Source organism: Phocoena phocoena, chromosome 8 (assembly GCF_963924675.1).
Source record: "Phocoena phocoena chromosome 8, mPhoPho1.1, whole genome shotgun sequence".
Classification (NCBI taxonomy): domain Eukaryota; kingdom Metazoa; phylum Chordata; class Mammalia; order Artiodactyla; family Phocoenidae; genus Phocoena; species Phocoena phocoena.
In genome coordinates, this window is record NC_089226.1 from 14,151,043 (window position 1) to 14,178,353 (window position 27,311).

At 49.2% G+C, this 27,311-nt stretch overlaps 2 protein-coding genes across 12 annotated transcripts; both read right to left on the reverse strand.

Moving 5' to 3' along the window:
- Positions 1-1,092: 1,092 nt before the first annotated feature.
- On the reverse strand, positions 1,093-8,315 carry HMBS (hydroxymethylbilane synthase). 8 transcript variants are annotated; one of them, XM_065883178.1, is made up of 14 exons: positions 8,136-8,315; positions 5,899-5,952; positions 5,481-5,553; positions 5,046-5,095; positions 4,906-4,961; positions 4,444-4,521; positions 4,155-4,232; positions 3,942-4,017; positions 2,738-2,851; positions 2,450-2,488; positions 2,128-2,247; positions 1,850-1,903; positions 1,622-1,708; positions 1,093-1,523 (listed from the first exon to the last, which is right to left on the reverse strand). In XM_065883178.1, the coding sequence occupies exons 1-14, from the start codon at positions 8,166-8,168 to the stop codon at positions 1,350-1,352; spliced, it is 1,086 nt and encodes a 361-aa protein (XP_065739250.1). In that variant the 5' UTR covers positions 8,169-8,315; the 3' UTR covers positions 1,093-1,349. The 8 variants fall into 8 exon arrangements, with proteins under 8 accessions (XP_065739250.1, XP_065739253.1, XP_065739252.1 ...); XM_065883181.1 differs by having other exon boundaries at positions 1,350-1,523; positions 5,046-5,077; positions 8,136-8,168; XM_065883180.1 differs by having other exon boundaries at positions 1,350-1,523; positions 2,459-2,488; positions 8,136-8,168.
- A 1,942-nt stretch (positions 8,316-10,257) lies between these two features.
- On the reverse strand, positions 10,258-19,281 carry VPS11 (VPS11 core subunit of CORVET and HOPS complexes). 4 transcript variants are annotated; one of them, XM_065881675.1, is made up of 16 exons: positions 19,095-19,281; positions 18,334-18,482; positions 18,101-18,236; positions 17,608-17,771; positions 16,765-17,012; positions 15,826-16,027; positions 15,275-15,411; positions 14,456-14,642; positions 13,619-13,765; positions 13,307-13,495; positions 13,043-13,204; positions 12,676-12,815; positions 12,385-12,587; positions 12,082-12,253; positions 11,434-11,656; positions 10,258-10,786 (listed from the first exon to the last, which is right to left on the reverse strand). In XM_065881675.1, the coding sequence occupies exons 1-16, from the start codon at positions 19,279-19,281 to the stop codon at positions 10,622-10,624; spliced, it is 2,811 nt and encodes a 936-aa protein (XP_065737747.1). In that variant the 3' UTR covers positions 10,258-10,621. The 4 variants fall into 4 exon arrangements, with proteins under 4 accessions (XP_065737747.1, XP_065737746.1, XP_065737745.1 ...); XM_065881674.1 differs by having other exon boundaries at positions 15,275-15,426; XM_065881673.1 differs by having other exon boundaries at positions 15,263-15,426.
- Between the last annotated feature and the right edge of the window lie 8,030 nt (positions 19,282-27,311).

Genomic DNA, 27,311 nt, shown 5'->3' on the forward strand with positions numbered 1-27,311 from the left:
GGGCCACCACAACGCTCACGGAAAGAGCTGGGCCGCGTCGGGCTCCCGGCCGGGCGGCAGCTCACTCGCCCCCTCCGCGGCCCCGCCGCCGCCGCGCGGCCTGCCCCTCCCCCGCGCGGCTCGCTCCTGCCGTGGCTCGGCGGAGGGCGGCCGTTTGAACGCCGCTCGGTGCCAGGAGCGAGCTCGTGACTCGGCCGGCCTGGCCCCCGAATGCTGATGGGCTGCGGGGAGGCCGCGGCACCTTCTAGAAGGCTGGGCCGGCCGCGCTGACGCAGGGCCGGGGCGCGTGGCGGGGAAGGTGAGTCGGTGCGGACGGCCGCCGGCGCGGCCGCGCGCGCGCGTTCCCCACCAGCCCGGTGCTCCGGACGGGACTCGGTTGACGGCGGCGGAGTCGGTCGGTCACTTCATTTGTCCCGGGACGTCCTTTGCTGCCGGATCCCGAGCCTTGCACGTCCGCGCTCCCTCCATCTCCACTCGCAGGCCTGTGCGCGTCCCGGAAGACACACTTCGCGGCGTGAGCATCTCCCGCGGTGTCGGCTCCCGGCGGCGTGGGCTCTGCGGGAGTCCTGCCCCTGGACCCGCGCCCCTCCCGGCGGGTCCGCTCCGCAAGCCAAGCGCCTAGATACCAGCACTAGTCCGTTAATCCCCATCTGGACTGAGTCGCCGTTGGCCTCGGAACTGGAATTTTGCAGCTAACCCATCCAAGACAGTACTTTAGGTATTGGGGAGTTTCAGATGGACTAATTTTGTTTATTAAAGGATTTTCTTTTTTAAACAGTGAGGTGTCTCTTCATTTTGCAGACGGGTTGTAGGATCGATGACTGTAGATGCCTAAAGGTAGTGGGGGAGGGGAGCTATCTGATACAAAGGCTTTACCGTTAACTGGAGCGGCAAATCGTAGATTATAAGATTACGGTTCTTCCTTGGTGTTCCTTGGGAGACAATTTATTCTGTCAGAACTACTGAGACAGACAGAAGGCAATGTATTCCAGGAGAACTTTGGACCAGGGGGTCTTAGCCTCTGAGGTAAGGAGCAAAGGGTCTTGTGTTTGTCCTTATCTTTCTGTCCTGCAACCCCATCAAAAACAAAGCCACCTTCAAATCTAGTTTATTAGTAGAGCTGGTTACATTCAAAGGCTGTGGCTTGATAGGTGTGTTTTCTCTAGAGACTAAGCCTCCACCTACTGAGGAGACAAGGCATCACCAAGGCCCCGAGTTGAGACAAGTCTCTAAGTCTCCGCCCCTGCAGTTCCATCCCTGGGAATCACCCCCAAGGTAACAGTGAGACTGAGGGCTGGGATGTAGGCACGGGGCACCAGCAACCCAGGCACCTGTGCCCCACAGACCAGTTAGTGGGCATCGTTGAGCTGCCGTGCAACATCCAAGATGTTCTTGGCTCCTTTGTTCAGCAACAAGGTGGCCAGGCTGATGCCCAGGCTCTCAGCAGCCAGCTGGGCTCGTCGTGGAATGTTCCGGGCAGTGATGCCCACCAGCTGTGGATCATCCTCAGGGCCATCTTCATGCTGGGTAAGGGAAGGAGGGTAGGATTTGGTGAGCACAAAAGGGGTATTAACATACAGACGTGTTTTTTACCCTCTCCGTCACCCTCCAGCCTTGGCACCTGGGCAGGGACATGGATGGTGGCCTGCATGGTCTCTTGCATGCTATCTGCGCCATTCAGACTCCAGACTCCTCCAGTCAGGTATAGCTGGGAAAGAAAACAGTTGCCTCAGCATATTGTGAGAGGGAACTGCTGAGAAACCTGGGCTTTTCTTGCTGGCAGCTCAGGATGCACAGGAGAAATGCCAGAGTCCCTTCCCTGCCCTCCCACCCATCTTCCCCTGCTTACTTGCCCATCCTTCATAGCTGTATGCACTGCCACTGGCACACTGCAGCCTCCTTCCTGCAACAAGTTCTCCCTGTGAGCTCCAAGGACCCTTACCACCACCCTGTAACCAGACCCCTCTAAGGACATAACTGAAAATGAGGTAGCGGCCCAGACCTGGGTCCTGTCCATACTTTGAAGGATGAGTTACCACTAAATACAGAGCAATAATTTGAGAAATCTCCCCACTGCCCTTCCCGGCTCCCCAGGTACCCACCCCTCCGCAAGAGCACAGGCCCTACCAGGTGCCTCAGGAAGGCCCGTTCAGCAATGCAGCGAAGCAAAGTCTCAGGATCATGCAACACACCCACCAGATCCAAGACGTCCTGGTCCTTGGCTCGAACTTCCACTCCCAGAGCCCCCTGATGGAAAAATAGCCTAAGATATCAGGGCCAATCTTTCCCCAACCAATGGAGCTAAGGATGGAAGCCAGCCTACTGCCACCTGTTTGCCAGGTCCTTTTGGGCCAGTAGCCTCCCAAGGCTTGCCCCTCTCTGGGAGCGTTCTTGGTTGAAAACAAAAGAAAGGGACACATCAATACCCGGCTTCCCTGGTCAAGCATACCTGACCCACAGCATACATGCACTCCTCAGGGTGCAGGATCTGTGGGGGCAGAAGAGGCAGTCAGAAGGGTGGAGGTGGGAGTGCCTAAAAGCACACAGCAGTGAGATGGGGCTTTTCTAGCATACAGAAGGGCTGGAGAGGCAAGAGTGGGAGTTTGGCCTCTGATCCCCAGTCTTCCCAACCTGGGACTCATTTCCAGCTTGCACTGTTAGAGGTGGCATTCAAAAAGAGAACACAGGCAAGAAGGAGATGAAGATCAACTGGGGCGTGAAGAGTGGCAGGCCCTACCTGCCCCACCCGGTTCTGCCAGCCCATGCGCTGCAGGCCAGCTGCGGCCAGGATGATGGCACTGAACTCCTGCAGCTCATCCAGCTTCCGAAGCCGTGTGTTGAGGTTTCCCCGCTGTGGAGAGGCGCTAAGGACCACAAGCTTTGGGCAGCCTGGAGCCTTTTGCTGTTCCCTTTGCCTGAGTCTCTCAATCTGCTAACTTCTCACCCTTGAGTTCTCAGCTTAATGACAACAGCTAACACTTACCTCATACTTACTACATGCCAGACGCTTTAGATATGTCAACTCATGTAATTTTCACAACCCTATGATGTAGTATTATCATCTCCATTTTACAGATGAGAAAAATGATAGAGAGGTTTTAATTTATTTAATAACTTGCCCAAGGTTACAAGACCTCTGAGAAGCCTTCCTTGACTCTCAAGTCTGTGTTTAGATGTTCCAGCTAGAAGCTTCCAGAGAATTCCCTACTTTGTGCACTGGAGCACTTAGCAAATACTATTTTGAAAATCGGTTTTACAAGCATATAACGTTGTAAAGATCAAAACAATATAGTGGAATATAAAATAAAAATGGAGTTATGGTTACCAAAGGGGAAAGGGGATGGGGGGAGATAAATTAGGAGTTTGGGATTAGCAGATGCAAACTACTATATATAAAATAAACAACAAGGTCCTGTTATATAGCACAGGGAACTATATTCAATATCTTGCAATAAACTACAATGGAAAACAATATGGAAAGGAATATGTATATATATGTACAACAATCACTTGCTATACACCAGAAACTAACACAACGTTGTAAATCAACTATAATAAAACCAATTTTTAATTATTTAAATTTAAATGGAAGCACCCCCCCAACCCCCCTCCCTCGATGTAATCATTATTCAGTATCACTCTGTATTATCAATGCCTGGTTGTCTGTCTTCAGCACTAAAATGTAAACTCCGTGTAAGCAAGGACAATGTTGATCTTGCTCACCATATCCCCAGTGCCAGGCACTTGCCTGGGGCTAAGAAAACATGAAAGGATTATGAATGAATGGATGGATGGATGGGTGGATGAATGGGAGGACAGGCAGTCCACTGCATCCATGGTCCACTTCCTCTGGAAGCCCCTTCCACTCTCACAACTCCCAGGGCCCTCTGGACCTGGTCTTCCTCCGTGGCTGCTGCCTCCTCCCTCTGCTAAAAGGATACAATACTCTTGAACTCCAGATGTGGGAACTTTCTCTGCAGCTGGGCCGCTCTCCGGAGGGAGCTAGTTCCCACCACGCTGCTCAGAGAGATGGTTTAAAATGAGATTTAAGTCGCATGAGATTTAACTAGGCAGGCACTGTTCCTTTCCTCCTCCTCCCACCCCTCCATCTTCTGTGCACATCCCACCAAGATGCCTATCCAGGCCCCACTCACCTCTTCTCTGGCAAGGTTTCTAGGGTCTTCCCAACAAATTTTGGGTGAAAGACCACAGCATCATAGGGGCTCTCCCGCCTGGGGATGGAGGGAAAGTCATAGAATAAGAGAGAGATCTCGGTTCAGGTCACTTCCACGCTCTCTCAATAGTCAACTAACTGGCATCTTCTGAGTTTTCTGCCATGCTTGACACTCCTCAGGGCAGGGGAGACAGCCTAGAGGCAGAGGGCCAAGTCCCAAAGGGGAAAGTCAAGGTTAATATGAGGCCCCTGACTGGCAGGACTCTTACTTGCAGATGGCTCCGATGGTGAAGCCAGGAGGAAGCACCGTGGGCAGGTCCTTCAGGGAGTGAACAACCAGGTCCACTCTAGAGAGATGGCAGAGAGGGAAGGAGAAGGGGTCTGAGCAGCACGTCCCCAGCCCTTCTCCACCCACTCCTGCCTGTACGTCACTGGCAGAGCCTAGAGCGGTTCAGGAAGCAGGCCTTTCTGAGACCTTGGGTCCCAGAGACCTGCTCCCCTCCTACACTCCCTTTCACCCCCCTCCCCCAGCCAGTCCTGCACCCCCAGGCAGCCAGATGGCTCAGAACCAGGACACTCTCCTTTTCTGAGGCCTGAAAAACTCGCATATGAGCCCCTCTCTAGCCTATCCAAGCGTTTAAGCCCAACAGTCTAGCTGATACCCAGGTCTGATGTGCACTGGGGTCCTAGCGAGAGCCTGGGAGGGCGCCGTGCTCCCTGCTTTCACTTACTCATTCCTCTCCAGCGCGAGTTCCAGCTCCTTGGTAAACAGGCTCTTCTCTCCAATCTGCCAGGCAAGAAAGAGCCTCAGGGTGAATCTTTTGGGGGAAGGAAAGAGGAGGGGGGAAAAGGGTTGGATGGAAAATGTTACCTTAGAGAGAGCAGTATCAAGAATCTTGTCTCCTGTGGTGGACATAGCAACTGAGGAGAGAATCAACAAACCAGACGTTCAGTGATCAGCATTTATTGCGCCCCTACTGAGCTCAGCACTTGTGCTAAGATTGTTGGTTGATACAGAGGCACATAAGCCCCAATCCCTACCCTCTGGGAATGTACAATCTAGGAGGAAGACCAGACATAATCACAAAAAGACCCAAAGCAGATGATAAATGCCAGGTTAGCCCAGGTAGTCAGAGCTGGAGGTGTTCAGAGAAGGAAAGGGCCCTCCAAACTGGGGACAGCCAAGAAGAATTCTCAGAGGCAACAGAACCAGGCTTTGGTGCAAAACAATGCCAGAAACACTGTGTTCTCCCCTCCAGGGGTTAAAGGCTTCCCATTAGCTTCCATTCCTTTCCAGAAAACTCACTGATTTCAAACTGCAGGCCTGGGTATAAGGCTTTCAGCGTTGCCACCACACTGTCCGTCTGTATGCGGGCCAGCTAGGGGTAGAAATTCAGGTTAGTCCTGTCCTCTGGCCACCACCCTAAGGTCAGACCCTCACAGGGTCAGGGAGATCCTGAAAGGATTGGAATTCAGAGAGGGGATTGAATGCCCACCTAGGAAGGGGAGGGGTCTGGCCTGGGAGTCCTTTGTACCCCAACTTCCCAGCCCAGGGACTATCTCTTTACAGAATGCAATCTGTCATCCTGCATGGGATTCGATACTCAGTCACCCCATTTCTTCCATCCCCGAGCTACTGAGAACGCTCTATGCCCCCCAACTTATAATACTGTGAACACAGAAGTCTTCTGACAAACCTCTTCCACCCCGGTACTTACACTCACCTGGCTCTTGCGGGTACCCACGCGAATCACTCTCATCTTTGAGCTGTTTTCTTCCTGCAGAAAAAGTCCCCAGGTCACAGTCCCTGCTGCTCTTTGTGTTCCTCAACACCTGGTCCAAGAACCAGAATCACTGGCTTGGAAGAAAGGAACCTCAGCCGCTGGCCTGTGGCCAGCTGAGTCTTGGATTGGGGAAACACTCCCCTCCCCAAGACTGGTCCCTTTACCTTCCCCAACAATACCTTCTGGCTCCTCAGGGATCCAGAGAAGCAGAGACCAGACAGAAGTGACAGTAGGACCTGCTGTTGCTGTAATGACCAGGACACTAAGCCCTGAAGCCCATCCAAGCTAAGGCAGTAGGAATGCTGCACTCAGCCAGGTGGGTAGAGAGATAAGGTCTATCAGTCTGGCCCCAGGGAGGGTGGGGCCTGCAGCAGGCAGGGGCAGGACAACTGGGGCCACACAGGGGACCGTGAGCTGAGTCACTGAGGACAAGTTCAGCATCCACAACGGAGCGGCACTTGAGAAAGCTTCAGTGCCACCTAGATGCCATAAGAGCTACCCCACAGCTGCTGCACTATGGATCCCATAATCTGGACGGAATGCATGACTGGGATCGACAGATCTGACGTACAGTCCTGCTCAGCCTCTTGGCTGGGCGAACTTGAACACATCATCTTATTTGTTCATCTATAAACCTGTTTGTTCATCTATAAAATGAAGAAGTTTGCACTCAAGTATCTTCTGCTTTTGATATTCTGTAAGACTAAGAGGGTGAGCTGTCCAATGTCCATTCACCTAGAGTGCAGCCTCTGGTTTCACCACAAAGGAAATATTAGGATGTCAGAGACCAAGCCAAGAACTCAAAGGGCCATGCCTCTTCCTCTTGCCAGGGCACCTTGGACAAAGGTATTCAGTGCGAAGCAGGCAGAACTGGGTTCTCCAGTCTGAGGTCCTATTTCTTCCCAGATCAGACAGTGATCACTGTAGATACTATCAACTTCCCCTGCATCCTACAGAGTTCTTCTGCAGTCAGGTATCTGGGGCCTCTGTTGCTGGAGGAGGTGACAGCTGGCTGCTCTTGGACTCTAGTCTACTCCATAGCTATCACTTCTCCAATAAATAAACCCTGGGGGACCCTAAGCAAATTAGGCTAGGTTGGAAATGCTAAACATGGCAACTAAAATTCTGGGCCACAGGCAGCCCACAGAAAGGAATCTAAGGTCCCAGAAACTGCTATGTTCAAACAATCCCTTAATTTCATCGATTCTGCACATCATATTCAAGTCAAATTGTTCCGGTAAAAAATTCCTTATTGAGCATGTATATCCTAGAGCTATTGCTTTTAATCTTCATAACAACGTATCAGGTAGACAGGGCAGGCATCTCTGGAACTACGTTACAGAAGCAAAGTCTGGCTCTGAGGAGCAAAGTGACTTGCCCAGGGCCACAGGGTTAATCATGGGTAGAGAGCTGGAATCCAAATCTTCTTACTCCTAGTCCAGCACTCAGGAATGTCAGCAATGGCACAGAATCCCACTCCTTACCAGCACATAGGTCAGGGAGAGATAGGGCAGCTGCCCCACTCCTTTCTTATCTCAGGCTGACGTTGGCCTCATGGGCTCTGCAGAACTGGGACCCCAGGCTAGGAATAGGAAGGCCCAAGGGCGTCCCCCGTCCATGGTAGTAACCCAATGATGTGTCTCAGCTGGGGACTTTTGAGTGTAGGCTGGGGCTGGGTGTCCATTAAAAAGAAAAAAAGCGGAAAAGGTGCACTTCCGAGACGTTTGTGTGCAGTTCGGAGAATTCGAGGTACACTCTCCTCTCTGGATCCAAAATGGAACACTTCCCCAAAGTGGCTGAATCTCGACTAGGACCTGTCTCGTGTGAAGGGATCCCGGGGAATAGCACCCTGTCTCGTGCAGACGAATTTTCCTGTGTTGGGTCACTATAGCTAGAGCCGCGGAAGCCATGCCTCATGGAATCCCATCCAGATCCCCGCAGGAACGGGGTTCCGTTCGAGACAATCGATCTGCTCTTAAGTCCGCCCCCACCGCTCTCTGATTCCCCTACGGGCAACCCAGCTACTGGCCCTTTAAAAACTGTTAGAACCAAAAAAAAAAAAACCAGACAGATAATCGTCCCGACCAATTGACGACGGAGAGTGGCAACTTGGGGCCAATCGTGGCACTGCTAGTGCAGAAGACCGAAGCTGCGAGGGTCACCGGCTCAGGACTCACCGCCGTTGCGGCCGCGTCGCCGTTACCAGACATGGCTGTGCGCGGGAAGTAGGCCGGGGACTGCTGCCAGTGTCCTCCGGAGTCAGGCAAGCCGAAAGCTCCGGCCGGCCGGGCACTGGGCGCACGCGGGAGCTCGCAATCCTCCGGCAGCCACACGCTCCCGGCTCCGCTAAGGGCCTGCGTCACTTCCGGCCCCGCCCCAGAGGGGCTAGACCTCCCCTGGGCGGGAATTAGAACGATTGCAACAGAGAAGACCTTACCTTGCGCTACCGTCCCTACTCCCCCAGGCTGGCCCTGGTCTTCCCCGTTTGAGACCCAGACCCACCAACTGTTCATTTTTACTTTTACCTAGCCAGGAATACCGACGGTCAGTGGCCAAGATATGCTTCCCGGATTTATCCACAAAGTAAGTTCTTTGCAGTCCCTCCTACCGCCACCCAAGGGAACGTCAATAAACCAAAAGTAGGCGTGCCGAGAGGAAAAGGAGATTAACCCTACAATGCGGCGTCGGAAGTTAAAGGCTACTTGAGCAACTTACCATGCCCCCAGGCTGCATTCAACGTCTACAAATAAAAGAGGCCTGCTTCTGAAAGCTAGTCACCCAGAATTCCACAGCTTTGTCTCCTTCGCTGTGGCACAAGCAATTAGTGCAGCTTATGTGGTGCTGCTTCTGCTACAACCCTGAAGTAGGCAACTAAAGACAAATAACTGAAATGGGAGTGACAACGCATCATTAGTGTTAGTGGGAAAAGGGCTTGTGAGTAGAAGTGCTTTACCCATTAACAGTACTAATAACCACGTATTAACCACTTTCAAATAACTGGACACCTGTCATCCATGCCAGCCTGAGGGCTACAAGATTCCAGCCTTGACTTATCTCTGTGCCTCAAAAGCACCTGGTATTTGACAGAGATGTTTTGCAACTGAGCTTTAAGAGATATGCAGTGGTCAACAGCCCCCGAACTAGCTCTGACTTGACCACAGAACCTGGTAGTGTCCTAAAGCTACCTTTGCTTCATTACCATGCCAAGATCCCTGCCCAAGGGGGATATTTGTACTCTGCTAGGCGCAAATTCCTGCCATGTGGAAGACTGTGATGCCCCAGCTCCCCCGCCCCGCCCCCCCCCCCCCCCCCCGCCCCCAGCCGCCGAAATCTCTGCCCCTTTCCTAGAGCCCTGATGATATGTCTGCCTCCTATCCCTTAAATTCTCTTACTGCCCTCCCTTGGGGGAGAAGGTGTCTTTAGAGCATGTGCTCTCCCTTCTCCATTCGTTGATCGATGAATAGTTTCTGCTCTGCTATACCGAACATGGTGTTGTTTGACCGGAATTTGCAACTCCAGGCAAAGGACCCACTGAGGGGTCACTGACCTCTTGGGGACCAGTAACACATCCATTGATTGGCTCCTTTGACCTTCATAACAGCCGTACTAGAAAGATGTTCAGACGAAGAAACTGAGGTTCAGAGAAGGTTCAGAGTTGCCCTAAGTGAAACTAAGAATCAAGCTCAGGGCAGCTGATCCAAAGCCTGTATTCTTAGCTGCTACCAATGTAGTGCACTCCATCCGCCTCTTCTAGAACTACCTAAACCACAATGTCTTAAGTTACTTCTTTTAATTAAACAACCCCATAGGAGCAATTTTCCAACGGGCAGTGTAACCCCAATTACACGCAGACACTTAGCAACACAAACTTCAGTTAACAACTTTGGAAGAGGGAACAGAATGTTTCAATAAAGGCCCTTTTATCCTGCTTATCATCTGGTACTGAATACAGAGAGACACCAACCCACCCATTATGATGGCAGGCTTTAAAGCCCAAGGCTCCCCACCAGAATCTGCCTCCAGCTTGAATACTCTGTCCATACAAGAGCCACAGAGGCCAGCCACACTATAGAGCAGAGTCCTCAGTCCGGGCTGCTCTTGGGGCTCAGGCCTCAGGCCTTTGCAGAGGTTCTTCAACTGAACTCTACTAGATGCCATAGGCCCCACTCATTACTGGAATGAAGTCTCGTCAACATCATCTTTAAGGAACTCTGCAGGAAGAGAAGGGGAGCTCTAGGAGAGCAGAGGGAAAGAAGTACATTTTGCACAGTTAAGAATCACCAGGAAGTCCCCAGAATAAATCCTTCAACCCCGAAATCATTATATGCTTTTATTTATAGACTCTGGGAGCCAGGACCCAAGCACAGCCTGGTGCTCTTGGATAGAGAATAAAGCCGCTATTGTCCAGACTCCGAGGTTGCTGAGGTGCCCTCCCCCTCTGGTCTGGAATGATCTACACTGCTCAAAAAGTCAATAGGACAAATGGCAGGTTGGCCGAAGAAGGAGGCAGGAAAAGAAAGTCCCCTTAAGTCCTGAGGGCTATGGCATCAGATGAGAGCAGAGTCCTGGGCATGTCTGCCTAACTCCTGTGCAACAGCCCTGTCTCTGTCCCCCTGTGTCCCTGCTGCTGGGCCTCCACCATCACACCCCTCCCACTAGCTGCTTAAGTGCCCCTCCTGGCGTGTATGAGCAAGTCCCTCTGCAGCCCAGCCTCCAGGCTCGCAGTCAGTCGGGCTGTGGGCGGGTCGGTCAGCAGAGTCAATTTGTTGAAAACACCTCGGCCAAAGTAGTCAGCAATCACAGAGAAGCTGTCGTTGGAGCACTTGAGCTGCAGGGAAAGAGAAGAGTTGCAAGTCAAAAACCCACAGGACAGGCTTCCCTGGTGGCACAGCAGTTAAGAATCTGCCTGCCAATGCAGGGGACACAGGTTCGAGCCCTGGTCCGGGAAGATCCCACATGCCTCAGAGCAACTAAGCCCATGGGCCACAACTACTGAGCCTGCGCTCTAGAGCCCGCGAGCCACAACTACTGAAGCCTGCGTGCCTAGAGGCCGTGCTCCACGACAAGAGAAGCCACCACAATGAGAAGCCCGCGCACCTCAACGAAGAGTAGCCTCCGCTCAACGCAACTAGATAAAAAGCCCGCGCACAGCAACGAAGACCTAACACAGCCAAAAATCAATCAATCAATCAAAATAAAGCAGGACACCTCATTCCATCTCTTTAAAAAAGAAAGAGAAGCCACTGCAACGAGAAGCCCGCGCACCGCAACAGAGTAGCCCCCGCTCGCCGCAACTAGAGAAAGCCTGCGCACGGCAACGAAGACCCGATGCAGCCAAAACTAAATAAATAAAAGATACATTAAAGAAATAAAAAATGTTTAAAAAAAAAAAAAAAACACAGGAGGAGGAGAAAAGAACACCAGTCCCCAGCGCTCACCACCTCCCTGTGGGCGGGGGAGTCACGTCATCCCCACCTGGTGCTGGAACTGGTCATGGAGATCTCGCTTCTGTTCCTGGGCCCGAATCATATCCATGACCTTGCGGTTTTCAGGGAGGCAGGTGGGGCAGTCGGCATCACTTTCTGAGTAACTCTCAAAGCAGTGCTGGTGGAAGGAGTGGCCGCAGAGAAAGTGGACTGAGGGCAACTCCAAGGCACTGTTACAGATACTGCACTTGGTCTTCTGGAAAATCTTCGGACTACAGGCAAGGGAGATCAGAAAAGAGTGGCAGAAAGTGAGGGCAGGGCCAGGAACCACATGGAGAGAGAAGGCAGTTGGAGGCAATGAGGAGAGAGGTCCCCGTTAAGGAACTATGAGGCCCTGCTCTTCTTACCACCTAAAGCGGGTCACAGGAGGACCCCACGCTGGGCCTGCAGGGAGTCTCAGCACCCTCCCAGCAGGTCCATCCAACCCAAGAAAAGTACCTGCTACAAGATAATATCCTCCAAAGCCCAATAAATCACGTTCTACGTAGTAAATCATTCTTTGGAATTCCTCTATCAAAACAGATCTTCAAGAATGAAATGCTCAAACACACTCCATACAATCCTGTCTTTGAAAAATGACACCCTGTGAAGAACAGTGTTATCCCCGGACGCCTCCACAGTTCTGGATGCCAAGTACCTCGCCTTCAGCTCCTGGATCTCCTGGCGGATACGGGTGGTCTCCTCTCGGTAGCGCCGCACCCGGAGCTCGTCCTGCGCGATCTGCTGGCTCTGCTTCTGCAGTTTTTGGACCAGGTAGTCCCGGATGACAGACAGGGTGGCTGTGGAGTTGTGGGCCAGGGTCTGCACCACTGAGATGGGGGTCCGGGAGGAAACAAGACCATGAACCAAGCAGCCCTCTAGGTAGAACGGAAGGGCCCCTGCCCCAGAGCCCGACTGCCGGCAGCCTGCACCCAGCCGCCCGCCCTGTCCTCCGGAGTACCTAGGAGAGGCGGCATGAGGTTCTTGCCCTCGATGTGCTTAAGCACGGCCGCCACGTACTGCTTGCAGTCCTCCTCCTTGCGGGCGAAGTAGCTGAGCGCCTGTTCCCACAGGGAGGGCTCCTGCGCCCCGTGGCGCTCGCACACGGCGAGCACCTGCCGGTACTGCTCGTGCTGCATGTGGTACTGCACGATCTGCTGGAACCTGCGGCCGGGCAAGGCGCGCGTCAGCAGCTGTCCCCCACGGGAGGCTCGGCCACGGTCCCCTTCCCTGCGATTCCCCAGACTCTTACAGTTTCCCCTGCTCATAGAGGTAAAGGACCCCATCCTGGAAGTCGTGCATCTGGCAGAGGACCAGGGCTTTGTCAAAGACATCACAGAAGCGACCACTCTTCAGGAGGGAGATGGCCTCTGCGTGAAGCTTCTCTTTGACCTAAAAGAGGAGGGTAGAGCTGCTGGGCCTCAGGGAAAAACGACAAGGCCTCTCAGGACCAGGCAAGTCAACTATCTCTTCCCCTCAGTCCAATTTCCTCTTCACGGGGGACCATTTAGCCCCCAAGGGTGAGGTGTTATTGGTCTAAAGAAAGCAGCAAGAGGCAACCAGGAAAGAAATGGAAGCAGTTTCTCTCCAGCGCCTCCGGCCACTTTGCCAGGTCTCACCTGCGGCTCCTGCTCGTGAGCCCAGTTCTGGAGTCGCAGCTCCAGGAGCGTGTCATAGATGCCCTGCGGGGAGTCAGGCTGCACCTCACTCATGTGCTCTAGGAAAGCTTTCAGCTCCCGCGGGTTGTTGGCAAAGATGGGGATGAACTCCTCTGAGTTGGCCTAGGACGGCAAGGGAGGAGAGGTGGCCGGGTGAGCGGGCTCGGTACTTGGGCTGCTAAGGTGATCCCCGCTGTCCAAAAGCCATTCTCCCTGAGGCCTCACCCTGCAGCCTGGAGCCTCCCTATCGCCTCGGCCTTCAAGGCTGGGCCGATAGTCGGTACAAAGTCCCTTCAGCAACTCGGTCGTCTGCTCTGGTATGTGGTGCATGAGGATCTTGCCGTAGCGTTTCATGTTGCTCTCTGCCTGCTCAAAAGGAAGCTTGCCAATGTATCGAAGGGCTTCCTGATAATTCTGTGGAGGGAAAGGGCAGAATAAGCACGTGCTCCTGCCTCACCCACCAGGAAGCACTTTCAGCATCCCAGGGATGTCCTAGAAAAAGAACAGGGTCCTGCCCGTGTCAAGGGGCTCCCCTACCTTGATGTCCTCTAGCTGGATCTTCAAGTACCACTCGTGATGTGCGTGGTTCTCAGCCAAATAGAGGGCATGGGAGTAGTAGCCAGCCTGCCGGAGGACCTTGATGGCTGTCTCCACATCAAAGTGGACTTCACTCTCACTCTTTGTCTGCCAGGGAGACATTAGACAAAACCAGTCATAGAGAGGTTGTGGTTGGGGAACGGAAAGGAAATATGCATCTGATTCTAAGACCAGATTCTTAAGGCAATAAAAAAGTTGATTTTTTTTTTTTTTTTTTTTTTGGCAGCGCTGGGCGGCATGCAGAATCTTAGTTCCCCAACCAGGGATCGAACCCGTGCCCCCTGCAGTGGAAGCGTGGAGTCTTAACCACTGGACCACCAGAGAAGTCCTAAAGTTGATGCTTTTAAAGCACTGTTATCCTGCCTCTCCAAAAGTCTTCCTCTGCCTCTACTATTAGAGGGACTCGTCTGGGAACACAGGACTTCCCTGGGCTTAGATACCACGAGAAGTTCTGGCATCAAAAAACAAGGGGGGTGGGAATTCCCTGGCGGTCCAGTAGTTAGGACTCTGCGCTTCCACTGCTGGGGGTCCGGGTTTGATCCCTGGTGGGGGAACTGAGATCTGGCAAGCCACGCAGTGCAGCCAAAAAGAAAAAAAAAAAACCAAGAGAGAAAACAGGAGAAAACTCGCAAAAAAGGCTATTCCTCTCCCAAGTTTATAGACCAGAGGACTCTGGTCCCCAAATAAGGTCAGCTCTTCCCTGTCTCTGCAGCCCTGGTGGAGCCCCTCATGCTCAGTGGGGCCCTCACGGAATCCCCCGCCACCACCACCCTGCACCTTGATGAACTCCTCCAGCTTCGAGCTGTCCTTGAGCTTTGTGTAGCAGTTGAGCAGTAGGGTGGTGTGGTCGGCATTGGCCAGGGACTGCCGGTGCAGGGTCTGCAGGTAAGCCGTCAGGTTGTGGATGCGCTGGGCATCCAGGAACTTGCGGATCACATACGATGGCTCCAACTTTCCAATGGTTCTGGGGAGACATATGCATCAAATAGCATTGGGGTCAGTGTACTTCTCAAACTTTCATGTGCATAGGAATCACCTGAAGATCTTCTTAAAATGCAAATTCTGTTTCAGCACGTCTGCAGTAAGGCCTGAGATTCTGCAATTCTAACAAAATCCCAGGCAATGTCGATTCTACTAGACCATGGACCACATGAGTAGCAAGGCTCCAGAGCACTGTTTCTTAAACTTGGGTGAAAACAGGAATTTGAGAGAGGTTGGGAAAGAGGCTGGACAGGTTCTTAAGATCCCTTATTAATTTAACAATTAGTATTGAGGGAAGAAAGTGTGGAAGCAAGAGATGAATAGCCTTTTCCCTTTAAAGAATCTTATCAAAATGAGTATTAACAAAGGTCAAGTTAACATCTAAGATAACAGATACTCATCAACTCAACTGCATGCTGGTCATGTAATATTTGACCCAAAACATTCCCTTTCCAATAAGGTATACTGTCTTCTCACTTGAGGCATCACAGTTTCTGGAGGAAAAAAAGACGGTTCACAGTGGAGTCCACCCTCCTTCCCCAAGTGCAGGTTTTAGCCTATCTGGCTGCCTGTCCCTGCATTCACAGCTATATCCTAAAGCGCCTCCAGACTGACCGGATATACTGCTGGACAGCCCCATCATGGTTGCCCTTGCTGTAGAGATGGTCCCCATACTGCATGAAGATCTGCGCCAACCCGTCACTGTCCAGATGCTGGCTCTTGGCCAGATTAATCGCCATCTCGAATAGGTTCTTCTTAAACAGCATCTGGAAGGGAAGAGAGATTAGAAAACTGGAAGAAGCAGTCCTGAGAAGACACCTTCCCAGAACGCACCCACAACACACAAGGCAGACAGTTGTGAAGCCCCAATCAGCCTAGATCTTAGACAGGGTGAGACCTCTCAGATACCCCCAAGACCAACATCAGCTCGCCTCACAAGGTTCTCTACAGGCAGGAAGAGTGGACCCTGAGAGTGGGCTCAGGCTCCCAGCCACTGCTTCCCTCTAAGGCCTCATCCCAGGCCACTGGCCTTGTAATCCTACCCTAAGGGAGCTGAGTAAGTGACCGAAAGGGAAGGAAACACCCTGGCCAAGGGACTTGGGGAGCCTGTTCCTAGAGCTGCATCTGGGTGCCCACAGCCTGCTCTGGGAATCTGGTGGCCTTGCCTCCAGTTTGGTCTGTGTGTCCTTCTCCTGCAGTGCGTGGACCCGCCCATCCCGCGTCAGCACGTACAGGGAGCCCCACTCAGCAAGCACATCCACTACATCCTCAAAGACGGTGCTATAGGCTATGAATTTGTTGCACAGGTCATAGATGTTGAGAATCTGCTTGTCGGAGCTCTGGGAGTCCCTGCTGGTAAACTCTGACCTGTGTGGGAAAGAGAAAGACCCAGATATTTGTACCACCTCTGTCTCAGCTCCCCTCGATTTCCTTTCCTATACAGCTTTGGCGCCGCCCATTCCACCCAGAACAAGACACCGCTTTGGCCCCTCTAGCAGCTCATCCTGTAACATTTAGCATGGTGCTAGCAGTTGTAGGAAGAGAACATATAGACCTGGTCTTACCCTTTAGGATCCTATAATTAATACAGGCAACAGATTGAAAAATTAACTACATCCATTCCAACATCCATTATTTAACAAATAATTAGTACCTGGTGTATGTAGGCCACTGAGCTCAGTACTGAATGAAAACTAACATCTGACAAGGATCACCTGCATCACGCTGAAGACCCCATCGCCCTTTCTGGTGGCTCAGAGAGAAAAACGCCCTGTCTTGCATCTCCCAGAACTTTCCAATTTCTCCACTACTCAGTCCCTTGTTCCTCTACCCAATTCATCTTGACCAAGGAGTAAAAATCCCAATACCAGGTCCCAAATTCCCTGGAGCATTCTAGCGCATCAGGGCTGCTCAGCAAATGTCTGCAGCAAAATCACACACTTTTCAGCAAAAAAAAAACCATTATAACCGATCTAGGTGTAGGCACAATCTACCTAAAACCAAATAGGAGATTGATGGGATCCAGGCATTAGGAGTTTAAAATCAGGTTAATTCTGGGGAACAAGTTCAGCCCTCTCCCTTTTGCTTCTCCGTGGAGTCCTTACTTGGGAGAAACCTTCCGGTCACGGGAGACAATGACAAGGTAGCCTCTAAACCAGTGAGCAATGAGTTTATGGCCCTCAAAGGCGAAGCAGGGCCCCCGTTCATCAGGCTGGTATAAGTAGACACATTCATCCCCTGCCACTATGAACTGCAGGTCCTGAGAAGGGTCGCTTAGGGCTGAGCAGCGCAGGCCACAACCGTGGGTGTCCAATTCCACACGAGGGTAGTCCTTTCCAGAAACTATGTAGGACTGCAGGAAGTAAGAGAGGGGTTAACAGGCTCCCTTTGAGGAGGAGGCATCTAAGCCTTCCCAAAGGTATCTCCACCTACATACTGGCTCTCTCTTCTTAATTCTTAGCACCCTAAGACTTTCCCTGGCTGCTTGCCATCTCCATTAACCACCACCCATCTATTAAATATATAAGCAGAGACTACATTTCTTTCCTCTGTACATACTATCACTACTTACTACAGGTATTTAGCAAGTAAGAGAATTTTACTGCTTTATCCAAAAACCATTGCTGAAACAAAACAAAACTATTGCTCAGACTAAGCTGTTATAAATTAGGAGCACAGGAACCAGAAAAGTAAAGCAACTTGTCCAGTGTCTCTTAAGTTAATAGGAGAAAAACTTAGGTCTTTTACTACAAGACCAAGAGTTCCTAGCTCTAACTCTTCCCAGTCTCCTAAGGGAGGAAATAAAATATTAAGCTGGGCAAATGATTCAAGGTTGTATGATGAAAACTGCAGGAATTCTACCTCTTTTGTCAGTTCCCTACCTTAGCCCTCTGAGCAATGTTAAAGCCTTTCCTGCCTGCCCGTAACAGTGGAGGCTCTGGTCATACCTGAACATTCTCAGTTGTCACAACAAACAAGTGAGTGGTCTTTCCTGCTTGGCGAAAGGCCAGTCCGGTAACAGGATAGTCGCCCTTGTGCAAAATCTGGGTCTTGCTATGCCGGTCCCGAGTGATGTCCCCTTTGTTCAGTGTAACACTGCCATCTGTGAAACCTGCAAGAGAGCGAGAAATAGCATTTTATTGAGGCTGAATAGATCAGGAAGCACAGAAGGGGGAAAAGACCACTTGGGGCACTTGTCAGAAGTGACACTCTTTCTCCTCCTACCCAACTTCTCCAGCGGTTACCATGAAGATCAGGACTCACTGACTCATTTTCAAAGAACAAAACTAAATGCTTTCCCATCCAAAACTTTAAAATCTCCAGCGCATCAGTTCAGTACAAAATGGTCTCATGAAAACAGTGAAGATGAGCTGCAGAAGCAACTCTGAAGAAAATCTATAAAGAGTCATGGGGTGTTAGCTTTGCCTTCTTTCTGCTTACCGATGGCCATAAAGTTGAGATTTTCATGGACAGTCAAACAAGATACAACAGTCGGCTCTGCCCCTGGGATGGCAGGGAAGATTCGAGTGCAGAGTGGATTGCCACCATCTCTCTTCTCCAGGTTCCAGATCTTTACCTGTGGACAGACCTCAGATGTGTGAATGCTAGTCACCCGCCAACGAACAGCCATTCTCAGGCTACTGGGTCTTTCCCATTTCCTTTCTAAGACTCACCAGGGGGTTGATCCCCTCTTCATCCTCACCAACAGATGCCAGAATGTTGTGCTGCTTCAACTGGTACAGGTGTGTCACCCGTAGTTTGTAAGCCTGGAACCCGGTAAGCTGTAGGGAGCGGGGCAAGAACCATATCTGGCCTTCCATGTGTGCAGAGTAGTCAAGGAGCCTCCTTTCCAAGGAGAGATACTTATATCTAGGCCAGAACCCAAATAACAACTAACATACATACAACTCTTTAAATTTTTCAAGGGTTTTTCCACAGATTATCTTCTGGGAACTCTCCATCTTAAAAAGACTAGAAAAGAAAGGCCCGAGTTTAGTGGCAGCATTATGAAAAACAAAGCAGCAAACTCATGGTCTCATTTAACTCCTCCCCCACAATACTGGACTGGGGAGATAATGACACCTCACATATTCATCTTTTAAAGCCAACTTGCATCCGTTCTTTTCATCGATCTTAAAAGTAAACAAAAAACAATAAAAAAACCTTGCCGAATTGTTATTTTACGCCCCTCTTGCAAATGAGGAAATCGAAGCCCAGAGAGGTAAAATGACTCGCCCGGGATTGTTCGCTCAAGTTGGCAACAAGTTAGAGAACGGACTTCCTCCTTTCTTCCCTCGGACCACAGAAGGAGCACCGGGCGCCCATCTAAAGGAAAGTGGCACGTAACACGAACCCCTCTGACGGACAGATTTCATCCCAGCTGTATCTCTTCAGGGATTCGGGGAGGGAAGAGGCAGCTCCAGAGAAAGGATATCTCCAAAGACTAGGCTCCCTCGGCCTGAGTCGCAGACAGTGATGCCAGGAGGGAGGCAAAGGAACTTGGAAGCAGAGGGTCCAGAGGCAGGCGCAGCCCCGGGAGCAGCCCCATCATTGCCCAGTGGCTCCTTCACCAGCTCCTTATCGAAGAAAACGAAACGCCGCCACTGCAGGTAGGCCGCCATCTTGGCCGAAGGCCCCCGCCTCCGGTAGAGAGGTCACGTGAGAGGAGCCGGCGGATCACGTGACCCGGCCGCTTCCTGGAGCCTGGGTGCACAGGCGCTCTCCAGTCTCCTTGACAGCTTCCCCCTGCAGGGAGAGTGCGCGCCGCCGCTTGAGGCAGTGTCCGCAGCCCGCCGCTCGCTCCGCATTTTGCGGTTTTGCCGGCCCTGTAAGTGCACTGGCTGAAATGCTTGTTAAGAGCTAGACCTTCACCTCTTTGAGCATCAGTTTCCTCCTTTATTAAATTCGCAGGCAATGAGGGATCAAGATGAGGATCAAATGTCACGCGGTTTGTGAATTGTAACCCGCTGTGCCTGGGTGAATTACCTTCTGCCCTCATAGGGTTGTTTTGAGGCCTGAATGAACCCGTGTATGTGAAACTGGTTTTTCAGCAGTAGAAGAGGAGAATTAAAGTTAGAGGTTTGTGTCTGCCACCAGATACGGATTGTGAACTATAGTCAGTGTCTTATATTCGTTGTGTCCCTCTGTCTGAGCGCATGGCATGTAATGGGCACCTAAAACATGTTTCTTAAGTAAGCTGGGAAATACTGATGGGGCAGGAATTCCAAGAACCTGGGCTTTCTCTCATTGCCATAGTGGCAGGGTATGGCACGTAAGCAGGGCACAGCAAAGAGCCTTGAAGCCGCAGCTCTGAGCACTGAGTGATTTAACGAGTGGTGTCTAAGACACTTCATGGTACCCACCAGTCCCAACTCGGGCTAAACCAACTGTCCACGTGGAAAACTGCAGGTGTACTGTTTGTGTGCCACAGGAATCTACAAACAGGAGGGACACAGAGTCATTTGAGATAGTATGCATATGAAAAAGTGGCCATGTGGTTAGTATTTGTGAAGTTCATTTTTGCATCCTTGCCCCCCACAGCTTTTTGTTTTCAGAACATTTTATTCCCTCCCCGGGGCTCCCGAAGAGTAGGGCCTGTATCTTGGTTACCAGGAACCAGGTCTAACAGAGCCTGGTAGATACTCCTTGTTTGGTTGAAGCAATGAATGTGGATGATTTTCCTCTTATCACCTCCTCTCCTTGGTCTTGTTGACGGGAAAGGTAGTGTCCATTTGTCTAAAGAAATAAATGAGGGGAAGGCACACAGATTGCCTGATCTCCAGCCCAGATTTCTTTCTTCTTTGTCACACAGGTATTGGAACTAGTTCAGGATCTCAATCCGCGGGCAGAAGCACAAATGGGGAGTAGATGGGACCAGCTTTCACCTGCTGAGCGTGTTCTGTACTATTCATTAGAATTTTTAGATGGTATGTCAGTTGTTAAGACTATGGATAATATATGTTAAAGGAAGCAAAGTGAAAGCAAAGAGATGTGAACAGCAGACTGGCATCTTTGTTGCTGATGTGCGTGCTCCCCCTACTGTCCAATGGTAGAGGCTCAGCATCTTCCTTTGATGTCTGAACCTGGTAAGGCCCATGCGCACTGGATCTTCTTGTTGATGGGGGTACGCAGGCAGATAACTGGCCCACCACAGGACCCATGGCACCTCTTCAGACTTGCTGCCTTCCTTCCTTTCCTCTTTTTGACCAACACGTGTTCACTACTAACTGTTCCTGGCATTGTACTAAATACCCAGAATATATACATGAAAAAGACATGGTTCTTGCTCTTCAGGGAGTTTGACCACCACCATAGGGGACAAAGAGGACTGACAGTTTCCAGCCCTTAATTTCTTTTTTATAATTGGAGTATAGTTGATTTACAATGTTTCAGGTATATGGCAAGGTGATTCAGCATATACATTTATCTTTTTCAGATTCTTTTCCATTATAGTTATTGAATATAGTTCCCTGTGCTATACACTAGGTCCTTGCTGTTTATCTATTTTATATATAATAGTGTGTATCTATTAGCTCCAAATTCCCAATTTATCCCTCCCCCCTTTTCCCCTTTGGTAACCATGTTTGTTTTCTATGTCTGTGAGTCTATTTCTGTTTTGTAAATAAGTTCATTTGTATCTTTTTTTAGATTCCACATATAAATGATATCATGAGATTTATCTTTCTCTGATTTACTTCACTTAGTATGATAATCTAGGTCCATCCATGTTGCTGCAAATGGCATGATTTCATTCTTTTTATGGCTGAGTAATATTCCATTGTATGTGTGTGTGTGTGTGTGTGTGTGTGTGTGTGTGTGTATGCCGATGGACATTGTTTTTTAGTATTTATTTATTTGGCTGTGTCAGGTCTTAGTTGTGGCAGGTGGGGTCTTGCGTTGCAGCGCACAGGCTTCTCTCTAGTTGTGGCTTGCAGGCTCTAGAATGCGTGGGCTCAGTAGTTGCGGCGCTTGGGCTTAGTTGCCCCGCAGCATGTGGGATCTTAGTTTCCCGACGTGGGATCTTAGTTTCCCGACCAGGGATCGAACCCAGGTCCCCTGCATTGGAAGGCGATTCTTAACCACTGGGCCACCAGGGAAGTCCCTGACGATGGACATTTAGTTTGCTTCCGTGTCTTGGCTGTTGTAAATAGTGCTGCTACGAACATTGGGGTGCACGTATCTTTTTGAATTAGAGTTTTCATATTTTCTGGATACCAGTCCTTAATTTCATGTAGTGAATGATACATAACAAAGTGGTTTCACTTTTCACGGATTCTTCATAGCAACCATCTGCAGAAGTGTCATTATCTCTGATGAGAAACAGAGTCTCAAAGAGCTTCAGGTGATTCTCTCTGGGCAAAAACATCAAAGTCCTTTGGAAATAAAACAAGAGTTCTTCAGTTCCCTAACCTCTAATTAAATGGTTTGCTGGGGTGTAAAGCTAGGTCACACTTGTCAGAACACACACCGGGGTTTAACTTTTAGTTACGCTTATCTGAATCCAGGAACTTCAGTATAGTGAGGAAGATAAGAAGGCTGACTACACAGAAAATGATCGAGTGTACAAATTCACTTAGCTCTGCATACTGAGAACTGGAGTTCTGAGGAGACTAAAGATGAAGAAGCAACTCAAGTCTTTAGCTTGAAATTAAAGAGATCACAACTCAGAATCAAGAATTGCCTAGCAATGCCCTTGCTTTTGCCCTTCAGCCAACTGCAGCCCATGATGTACAACAGTCATTTCCACTAGAGCAAAACAGGAACACTACTTGTTCTAGCTGCAAGCTTTTATTTTCTATCATTCCCCCCCCTCATCTGGCTCTCTGGGAAGAAACCATTTTCTAGATTACTGGAAAGTCTGGTTTTTTTCTCTTCGCCCCTAAAAAGGCCAGCAGCAGTTTCCACTTTAGGAACAAGAAGGTCAGCCTAAAATAAACTCAGAGGTCTTACGGTATAAGAGAGTCCAGGGCTCCAAGGCTACCATGAAACAGGAGAAAGAAGCAATTAACTGATTATTGATTGTGAAAATCTAGCCTACAAAAAGAGAAATTCCCCATGAACTTGGCAAAGCACTTAACCTAGCTTTTAACACTGCAATAGTGCACATCTTTTAGTTTTATTTCTCTAGACAAAAAACAAAAACAATAAAAAAGTTAACTAATGTATATTTGGTGCTTAAGATGTCCCAAGCCCTGTGTAAAGCACTTTACTACCTTCTCTTTTTTTTAAAGTTAGAGGAACCGCTAAACAGGCTCTTATTTATTTGCACCGGGCCTTAGTTGCAGCTCCAGGGCTCCTTAGTTGCAACTCGCCCACTCCTTAGTTGCGGCACACAGGCTCCTTAATTGTGGCACACGAACTCTTAGTTGCAGCATGCATGTGGGATCTAGTTCCCTGACCAGGGATTGAACCTGGGCCCCCTGTATTGGGAGCGTGGAGTCTTATCCACTGTGCCACCAGGGAAGTCCCTACCACCTTCTTTAATTTTGACACCAACCCTGTGAGGCACATACCAGCATGCCTCTTTAAATGATGTCGAAACTGAGGCTCAGGAGAGCTAAACAACTTGCCTAGAATCACACAGGTAGGAAGTAGTGGGGTTCACAGACAAATCCAGGTCTGCAGACTCCAAAGCCCTGTATTCTGTGTGATCCGTTTTTTTTTTTTTTTTTTTTTGCGGTACGCGGGCCTCTCACCGTTGTGGCCTCTCCCGTTGCGGAGCACAGGTTCCGGACGCACAGGCTCAGCGGCCATGGCTCACGGGCCCAGCCGCTCCGCGGCACGTGGGATCCTCCCGGACCGGGGCACGAACCCGTTTCCTCTGCATCGGCAGGTGGACTCCCAACTACTGCGCCACCAGGGAAGCCCTGATCAGTTATTTTTTAAAGAGCACTCAAGTCCATAAATTTGTTCATAAGTCTGAGTCATTTTTCTATGTGATCATGAAGTCATAGAATTCAAGAACCCCAAAAGTCTTGCTTTCTCTCCTTGACACATAATAATCCCCATCTCAGTGCAAGCTGAGAAATGTTCCTAAGCCTTTGTCTCCTCATCACCCCCGCCCCCTCATCTTATTAAAACTCATAATGCCGGGACTTCCCTGGTGATCCAGTGGTTAAGAATCTGCCTCCCAATGCAGGGGACATGGGTTCAATCCCTGGTTGGGGAACTAAGATCCCATGTGCCACAGAGCACCTAAGCCCGCACGCTGCAACTACTGAGCCCACACACCACAACTACTGAGCCTGTGCGCTCTGGAGCCCGCGCACTGCAACTAGAGAGAAGACCCATGCCACCGCAACTATTGAGCCTATGCGCCGCAACTACAGAGCCCGTGTGCCACAACTGCAGAGCCTGCATGCCATGGAGCCCGCACGCTGCAAAGAAGAGCCCGTGCACCACAACTAAGAACCAATGCAGCCAAAATAAATAAATTAATAAATGTTAAAAAAAAAACTCATAATGCCAAGACTTTATTTTTTTTTTCCTTTTGGCCATGCCACACAACTTGTGGGATCTTAGTAAGCGCAGAGTCCTAACTGCTGGACCACCAGGGAATTCCCACCAAGACTTTAAAAATGAATTAATATTCTAATGTTAGTAAGGATACAGGGGCTGTCATCCACTGCTGTTGAGGAGTGCATGTTGGTAAACCTTTCTGGAGGGCAATTTGGCAATATGTATCAAATGCCTAAAAACCAGAATTTAAGGCCACATTTCCACTTTTATAAATTTATTTATTTATTTTTGGCTGCGTTGGGTCTTTGTTGCTGTCTGTGGGCTTTCTCTAGTTGTGTTCTCTAGTTGCGGCGAGCAGGGGCTACTCTTCATTGCGCTGCGCGGGCTTCTCATTGCCGTGGCTTCTCTTGTTGCGGAGCACGGTCTGTAGGCACGCGGGCTTCAGTAGTTGTGGCTTGCAGGCTCTAGAGCACAGTCTCAGTAGTTGTGGCTCACGGGCTTTCTTGCTCCGTGGCATGTGGGATCTTCCTGGGCCAGGGCTCGCACCCATGTCCCCTGCATTGGCAGGCGGATTCTCAACCACTGTGCCACCAGGGAAGCCCTCCACTTTTAGAAATTTATCCTAGGTAGATTATAAGGCATAGAGTTACATAAAAATTTATCAATAAATGTGTCCATTGCAATTTTATAACAGTACAAAGAACATCTTAATTGTCAAATAGTAATTTTAAATTTTTATTTATTTATTTATTATTTTTGGCTGCGTTGGGTCTTCATTGCTGCGCACAGGCTTTCTCTAGTTTTTGCGAGTGGGGGCTACTACTCTTCATTGTGGTGCACGGGCTTCTCATTGCAGTGGCTTCTCTTGTTGCAGAGCACGGGCTCCAGGTGCGTGGGCTTCAGTAGTTGTGGCATGCAGGCTCAGTAGTTGTGGCTCGTGGCCTCGAGAGCTCAGGCTCAGTAGTTGTGGCGCACAGGCTTAGTTGCTCCGTGGCATGTGGGATCTTCCCGGACCAGGGATCGAACCCATGTACCCTGCATTGGCAGGCGGATTCTTGACCACTGTGCCACCAGGGAAGTCCTTGGTAATTAAATATTGTATTTCTCTATGCTATAATTCCACAAATATAGCCACTGAAAATTCTTGACAGGAAAAATATGACATAGGAACGTGGTAAAAGAGTGTGTATCGATTGATATACATTATAATACTATAAGTGATTTAATCTAGAAAATGGAATTGTGAGTGGTTTTTATTTTTATTTGTTTTGAATTTTATTTATTTATTGTACAGCAGGTTCTTATTAGTTATCTATTTTATACATATCAGTGTATACATGTCATTCCCAATCTACCAGTTCATCCCACCACAACCCCCTCCCCCCCACCACTTTCCCCCCCTTGGTGTCCATACGTTTGTTCTCTACATCTGTGTCTCTATTTCTGCCCTGCAAACCGGTTCATCTGTACCGTTTTTCTAGGTTCCACATATATGCGTTAATATACGATGTTTTTTTTTTCTCTTTCTGACTTACTTCACTCTGTATGACAGTCTCTAGATCCATCCACGTCTCAACAAATGACCCAATTTTGTTCCTTTTTATGGTGGAGTAATATTCCATTGCATATATGTACCATATTTTCTTTATCCATTCGTCTGTCGATGGGCATTTAGGTTGCTTCCATGACCTGGTTATTGTAAATAGTGCTGCAATGAACATTGGGGTCATGTGTCTTTCTGAATTATGGTTTTCTCTGTGTATATGCCCAGTAGTGGGATTGCTGGGCCATATGGTAATTCTATTTTTAGTTTTTTAAGGAACCTCCATACTGTTCTCCATAGTGGCTGTATCAGTTTACATTCCCACCAACAGTGCAAGAGGGTTCCCTTTTCTCCACACCCTCTCCAGCATTTGTTGTTTGTAGATTTGTGTCTCCATACAAATTTTAAGATTTTTTGTTCTAGTTCTGTAAAAACTGCCACTGGTAATTTGATAGGGATTTCATTGAATCGTAGATTGCTTTGGGTAGTATAGTCATTTTCACAATATTGCTTCTTCCAATCCAAGAGCGTGGTATATCTCTCCATCTGTTTGTGTCATCTTTGATTTCTTTCATCAGTGTCTTATTGTTTTCTGAGTACAGGTCTTTTACCTCCTTAGGAAGGTTTATTCCTAGGTATTTTATTTTGTTTGTTGAAATGGTGAATGGGATTGTTTCTTTAATTTCTCTTTTGGATCTTCTGTTGTTAGTGTATAAGAATGCAAGAGATTTCTGTGCATTAATTTTGTATCCTGCAACTTTACCAAATTCATTGATTAGCTCTAGTAGTTTTCTGGTGGCATTTTTAGGATTCTCTATGTATAGTATCATGTCATCTGCAAACAGTGACAGTTTTACTTCTTCTTTTCCAATTTGTATTCCTTTTATTTCTTTTTCTTCTCTGATTGCCATGGCTAGGACTTCCAAAACTGTGTTGAATAATGGTGGTGAGAGTGGACATCCTTGTCTTGTTCCTGATCTTAGAGGAAATGCTTTCAGTTTTTCACCATTAAGAATGATGTTTGCTGTGGGTTTGTCATATATGGCCTTTATTATACTGAGGTAGGTTCTCTCTATGCCCACTTTCTGGAGAGTTTTTATCATAAATGGGTGTTGAATTTTGTCAAAAGCTTTTTCTGCATCTGTTGAGATGATCATATGGTTTTTCTTCTTCAATTTGTTAATATGGTGTATCACATTGATTGATTTACGTATATTGAAGAATCCTTGCATCCCTGGGATAAATCCCATTTGATCATGGTGTATGATCCTTTTAATGAGTTATTGGATTCTGTTTGCTAGTATTTTGTTGAGGATTTTTGCTTCTGTGTTCATCAGTGATATTGGCCTGTAGTTTTCTTTTTTTGTGACATCTTTGTCTGGTTTTGGTATCAGGGTGATGGTGGCCTCATAGAATGAGTTTGGGAGTGTTCCTTCCTCTGCCATTTTTTGGAAGAGTTTGAGAAGGATGGGTGTTAGCTCTTCTCTAAATATTTGATAGAATTCACCTGGGAAGCCATCTGGTCCTGGACTTTTGTTTGTTGGAAGATTTTTTTTTTTTTTTTTGTGGTACCTGGGCCTCTCACTGTTGTGGTCTCTCCCGTTGTGGAGCACAGGCTCCAGACGCACAGGCTCAGCGGCCATGGCTCAC

Excerpts from the sequence above, each read along its gene's own strand:
- VPS11 (XM_065881673.1), bottom strand. The coding sequence starts at position 19,281 with ATGGCGGCCTACCTGCAGTGGCGGCGTTTCGTTTTCTTCGATAAGGAG. Across the intron at positions 13,766-14,455 it reads AGCTGGAGGAGTTCATCAAG|ACAAAGAGTGAGAGTGAAGT; the intron begins GTGCAGGGTGGT and ends TCTCCCTGGCAG. Across the intron at positions 12,816-13,042 it reads CTCACGAGCAGGAGCCGCAG|GTCAAAGAGAAGCTTCACGC; the intron begins GTGAGACCTGGC and ends CTCCTCTTTTAG.
- HMBS (XM_065883178.1), bottom strand. The coding sequence starts at position 8,168 with ATGTCTGGTAACGGCGACGCGGCCGCAACGGCG. Across the intron at positions 2,248-2,449 it reads GCATGTATGCTGTGGGTCAG|GGGGCTCTGGGAGTGGAAGT; the intron begins GTATGCTTGACC and ends TTTTTCCATCAG. Across the intron at positions 1,524-1,621 it reads CCATCCATGTCCCTGCCCAG|CATGAAGATGGCCCTGAGGA; the intron begins GTGCCAAGGCTG and ends TCCCTTACCCAG.